Source organism: Cyclopterus lumpus, chromosome 1, assembly GCF_009769545.1.
Source record: "Cyclopterus lumpus isolate fCycLum1 chromosome 1, fCycLum1.pri, whole genome shotgun sequence".
Lineage (NCBI taxonomy): Eukaryota > Metazoa > Chordata > Actinopteri > Perciformes > Cyclopteridae > Cyclopterus > Cyclopterus lumpus.
Window position 1 is genome coordinate 10,115,826 of NC_046966.1, and position 5,823 is coordinate 10,121,648.

Below are 5,823 nucleotides of genomic sequence, written 5' to 3' on the forward strand. Positions count from 1 at the left end.
GAGAGGTCGACTGGTGAAATAGCGCATGAATGATCCAGCTCCATTATAGGATTAGAACAGGCTATGCACACTTACATCCCAGTGAGGATTATGTCAGGTAGCATGGCACATGAAAGAAACATATTCCCACAATTACACATATGTCCAGTGTATAAGAGTCGGGCCCTGGCTGCGGAGGTTTTGGTGAATGTGTGTGGGAGTTGTATGCTGCTGGTCCAGAACTACATGCTGCTCTAATTTTCAATGCAATAATATGACCCATCTGTTTATGGAGCAAGCACGCACACACAGCACACATTTGTACTGTCTCTCTCATGGCATCCGGGTGCTGAATAGAGTAGAAATTAACTTTAAATGCTTGGCAAACACGTGGACTTGGTTTTAAAAAATCTAATGTTTTAAACGCGGATCGTTTGTGAAACATAAAGACAACTTTTGACTTGCGTATGCAGGTTTGGTTTTACTTGAATGCGTTTGTATTTGGCCACGTGGGCCACGTTTCTTTTATTATTTAATTCATCTTGCTATTGACTACGTTTGTAACTTTACTTGTAAGATACTCTGAATGCTCTGAATCAGTCAGTAGGTCCAGTTTCATCTGTGTAGCAGTGTGATGGCATTTCTCCGCTCGAGGGCTTTCTCTCTGCGCTCTACACACGTCTTCCAGGGGGATGTGGGAGTGGTTTGCAGCGAGCGCTCGCGTGTCACTCAAGTGGAGTCTGCAGCTGGCACGCGCCCCCGATGACGTGAGGCGAAGCGCACAGAGGGAACGTTTTTTAAACAAGCCGTTGTCCCGCTGCGCGCGCTGCGCTCTCTACTTCTACTTACAAAACCCTTGACAATATGTTTTTCTGCCACAAACGCAACTTTCTCGACTGAACTCGCCATGTAGCGTGCGCGCGCCGACGGAGCTGGATATATATATATATATTTTTTTGTTTTACGGCGTCCTGCGGTTCGGGAGCAGCGGAGCAGAGCGCGCGACTTGCTGGTCCGTTGTGCGGGACTCTGTGACCGTCGGGGCGGACGGGCCACGATGCTCCGGCCGTGGGCTGCGCACTGGATCGCAGCAGTGCTCCTGTGCCGGGCGGTGGCGCAGTACTCCAGCGACCAGTGCAGCTGGCGAGGAAGGTGAGGATGAAGCGGCACGAAGGACGTGTCCGTCTCGGTTGAGGAGCAGCTCCGGCACTCGGTTATCGCGAGCGATGCTGCTCTCACGGGCAACAAAGAAAACACACACCTAGCACATAAGTCATGCTGATGTCATCAGCATGTTAAAACTTTATGAAAGATAGAATCCCTTCCCACTTTCATGTACTTTTGACTTTAATCCTTGGATATTGGATTTTTCAATTGTGTCATGAAGGGAACTTAAGTCGTGAGAGGGAGGGAGGTTGTGTCTTTGAAGAGGCTCTTATGTGCATTACTACGAGGATTTTTAGAAGGTTTAAAGTTTGATTACGATTTAATGTAATCTTCAGGAAGGTCAGAATAAAAAGTGACTTTCCTATTCTGGTGCAGATCCGCAATGGAAACCGTTGAAGATGTTTTTGGCCGCTTCGTGCCATTACTTGCTAGTCATTCACAATATCTGTATTACAATGTTTTACACAATTACTGATGACAGAGATCAATTGTATGTGGACAGGAGATTCTTTTATTTGACTGAGAGAATATCTAGACTTATATAGCACGTCTAAAATATGCTCTCTTTTCGACTTTGTAAAAGTATGATCAGAGGAATGTCTCTGCTTCAGTTCCTATCTTAAGTAAATACAGCTATATGGCCCCTTTGATCACTCCTCCCAGTCGCCAAGTCATAAAATATGAAAGCCACTCTGTTGTAAAGTTTACCATGCCACAACTTCTTACGACTTAATAGCCCACTGAGTTGCTGGTGTTGATAGAGCTTATGCATCAGAGGCAAGCAACCACATCCGTCCAAAGTGAGAGGTGTTTTTTTTGGCAGACAGCTGCTCCAGAGTTGCTCTTAATGAGTGTTGCTATATCATTAAATCCCTTCCACATGTTTCTCGAACAAGGATTTTCTCGCATGTTGTTATAAGTTTCACTCCATAATCCTGAATCCAAGGTGCTTTTTTGTTGGTCATTTTGATGATTTTAGACATCTTGCTCCTCACTCTGAAGAAGAGAAAAGTATTTTTTTTTTTTTAAATCTGTCTTCTCATCTGCAGTGGTTTGAGCCATGAGTCTCATCGTAGGGATGTGGAGCAGGTCTACCTGCGTTGCTCTCAGGGCTCTCTGGAGTGGCTGTACCCCACAGGAGCCATCATTGTCAACCTGCGACCAAACACAGAGCCCGCATCGGGACACACGGCAGGTTTTCACGTGTGCATCAAACCCCATACTCACTCCCAGGTAGAGTATGACATCAGAATGTTACCGTGGCAGCGTGGCACATCAGATGGCTGGAGCTCACATGTGTCCTCCTGGCGCTCCATGTTCAGGGCTCTCATTTGTATCTGGAGCATAACGGGGATCTGAGGATGCTGCTGGCAGAGCAGGACCAGGCTCAGGGCACAGTGCACTGTTTCAGCCTGGCAGAGGGAGCTCTCTTTGTGGAGGCCGTCCCTCAGGCAGACATCAGCCGGAGGATCACAGCTTTCCAATACGAGCTGGTGTCCAGTCAGGGGCCTGGAGCACACTTGTACCCATACCTGCACCCTGGTTTAGGTAAGAGATTCAATTGACCTATTCTTCTATATATATGTTTTCTTACATGTAGGATGAAGAGATTTAAGACATTTACATATGGAACTTATTTGCGACTTTAAGATACTTGTATTTCCATTTTAAGCTACTTTATACCTCCATCTATACCATTACGATTCAGAATGAAAGTGTGTAGTTTTTACTCCCCAGCTATAGTGGAGTAAAGATTAATTACATATGATGTGGTGTTATAGATTAAACTACCTTCTAACACTTTCTGTTAATTAACAAAAAAGTATAAAGGAAGAAGTACGCTTCACGATTCCGCCTCAGTTTATGTTTGTGCGCCTGTCCTTGCAGAAAGTTTGACTGTAGCTTTTTTTTAAGTAAGTTTCAGTTCTCTTAAAGTTGCTGTGCAAATTAATCTAATCGGTCAAAATGGTCTGTTAAACGCCTCGTGCCTGACACTTCACTGACATAAAGTGAAAATGACAAAAGACCACATTACTGTTTCACCCGTTTCTTCATCTCACTTCTATGCTGCCTCTAGCCGAGACCCTCTCCTCCCCCACTTCCTCACTCCCACACTCCCTTGTCTCAGTCAAACCTATGAAAACAAGCAGGCCAATCAAAAGGTTACATTAGGGTCAAGCACAAGGGTCAGAGAATTGTCTCTCAACTGTCAATCAAGAACGGACCTCCGCCCCCAAAGCAGGGAATGTTTGGTCGCCCACCCGTATGAGTAAAGCGTTGTGGTAGAGGGGAGGGACGGGGGGTGGAGAAGAAGGCCGGACTGCTTTCCTAATGAGACAGAAGAAAGCCTGTCCAAGCCTGTGTGTCTGCGTATGCGCGTTTTATAGTTGTTTTTATAGCTGACAGGGTCAAGGGGTAATTCTGTGATTACGTCTCTTCCCTCACCTGCTGTTTTCATTCTCTTTTGTCTCATAAACACCCGCAATAACAGAGAAAAAGAAAAGGACACAGACAAAGGGTGAAACATGGAGATGCAGAAGCTAATGAGGAAAGAAAATGGATCGTGAAAATAAGAACTTCGGTGGTTTCTTATGTTGAAGTATTAAACGTTTCATGTTTTCTTCGTTCATGTTTTCCATTGTAGTCACCTGTGAACCCTGTTCAGATGAAGAGGTCCTTATGGCTGTGTGTACCAGTGACTTTGGTAAATATGTACACACAAACCACACATACACATTATAAGAATAGTTTGACATTTTAGAAAATATGATTTCCTTTCTTGCCAAAGAGTTGGACAAGAAGATCGATAGCATGTACGGTAAATATGAAGCTACAGCTGCTGGTTAGCTTAGCTTAGCATCAGGGCTGGGAACAGAAAGAAACTGGTCTAGATGCACTGAAGCTCACTAACACGTTTGTTAAATCTGCACAGAAACCAAAGTACATGAACAAAGATTTGCTGTTGTGGTTATGTGCCGGGACTTCAGGAAGCTACTATCTTCAGTCTTAATGCTAAGCTAAGCTAACTGGCTCCAGCTACATATTTACTGTACAGACAAGAGAGTGCATCCTCTCATCCAACTCCCTACAGTCAAACAGTCAAACCCAAAGTGAAACTGTTTAATCTTTACTCAACTGAGGCCTTTGGGGCAACTAGTGGCCACAACCAGATAATGGCACATTTCATTTTCCTACATTGCCCAAGTTTCTCTCAAGTCTTTTTGTTGTTTAAAGGTGGCAATATGATATCATCTGAATGAGCTAAATGTAGTGTAACAGCAACACAAGTAGAGTTAGAAAGTTAGCAAACTACTCGGTTACACAACTAATTACCACTAATGCTAACGTTAGCCACCCTTAGCTACTTGTCATTTCAGACCAAGTAAGGCTGTAACTTCAAATTGTTTTGTTGCTTATTAATCGATTTATGAAAGGAATATTGTTTTATGTCTATATTAAATGCATACACTTTAATTGTTATTCTCCGTTATTAATGAATTAAATCTTCTTTTATGTATCTCTCTTGACCCTGTAGCTGGCAGTGGCGTCTTTGGAGGTGTAGTCTCCGGTACTAACGACCACTCTCCTGTTGTGGTGACTCTGAGTCGACTGTTTCGCCAGAAGAGCAGGGTGTTTGCTTGGGGTGGAGCCAGAGGGCGGAGCTGGCGTGGCCGTATCAATGTACCCACACAATGCAGTGTGCAGCCTGGAGGGGACGAATACCTTTTGACTGGCTCGGTCCACTTTGGCAAAGCCTGGCTTGGCTGCGCACCTCGGTACAAGGACTTCCAGAAGCTGTACGTCAGAGCACAGAAGGCAGGAACCAACCCCTGTGAAATAGACACGGACTGAGTGATCTACTCAAAACACGGTGGAGAGCCGCTGAGGAAGATGCAAAGAGGAGCAAGCTGAGATTTGGAGGGTGGAGCGACATCGTCTTTGAGCCTGGCAGAGCGATACGCAGGGTTACAAACCCCCGGCCATCATTAAAGGATACTTCTGCAGGCCTTTTACAATGCTGGGCAACTTATTGTCGCCTTGCAGCAGAAAAGACAGCTGGGCAGTTGGAACATTTTAGCCAATGAGCTGCCAACTAAAAGGTCCCCAGTTGACTGTATACTGTGTGTGTGAATATGTTTGTGAATGAGTGAGTTCAGTGAATGAATGATGATGAGCTTAACTTAATTTTGTGCCTAACTGGTTTATGTTTTAATTCTCATGACGATACTGCTTGTGTGATCATTCTCAAAATGAATGTTTGCTTTGTAAAAAGCTTTCTGTAAAATGTAAGAGTCTTCTGACAGAAGTGTACCATATGCAGCTCTGTGAGTCTTTATGTACCAAGTGTGTGTGGTAAAAATGATGAGTTCAGAGGGTCTTTATATTTACAAAAAATAAAAAAGCCATCCTTCAGCTTGTCTTTCTGTTGAAAGGTATTATTATTATGCATTATTATTATTGCATCTCATACTGTATGAGGAGTTAAGGTGCATATGATAGTAGCTAGTAGCGTCCCCTGTGGAGCTTTAAGGTGTGTGTGTGTGTGTGTGTGTGTGTGTGTGTGTGTGTTCACAGCTGAGAGAGAAAAGACATTTACCAACCAAGCCACTCGCTCATGTGGCCTGATTTGAATATGACAACTACTGTCTGATGGATGGATGTTTAAGGCTGTTAGAG

General features: G+C 44.2%; 1 protein-coding gene across 1 annotated transcript; it reads left to right on the plus strand.

Annotated features, from left to right (window-relative positions):
* The first annotated feature begins 719 nt into the window (after positions 1 to 719).
* On the plus strand, positions 720 to 5,559 carry metrnlb (meteorin like, glial cell differentiation regulator b). The gene is made up of 5 exons (XM_034539709.1): positions 720 to 1,131; positions 2,196 to 2,379; positions 2,469 to 2,694; positions 3,791 to 3,850; positions 4,682 to 5,559. Exons 1-5 carry the CDS (start codon positions 1,037 to 1,039, stop codon positions 4,996 to 4,998), a joined length of 882 nt encoding a protein of 293 aa, XP_034395600.1. The 5' UTR covers positions 720 to 1,036; the 3' UTR covers positions 4,999 to 5,559.
* The last annotated feature ends 264 nt before the right edge of the window (positions 5,560 to 5,823 follow it).

Excerpts from the sequence above, each read along its gene's own strand:
- metrnlb (XM_034539709.1), top strand. The coding sequence starts at position 1,037 with ATGCTCCGGCCGTGGGCTGCGCACTGGATCGCAGCAGTGCTCCTGTGC. Across the intron at positions 2,695-3,790 it reads ATACCTGCACCCTGGTTTAG|TCACCTGTGAACCCTGTTCA; the intron begins GTAAGAGATTCA and ends TTTCCATTGTAG. Across the intron at positions 3,851-4,681 it reads TGTGTGTACCAGTGACTTTG|CTGGCAGTGGCGTCTTTGGA; the intron begins GTAAATATGTAC and ends TTGACCCTGTAG.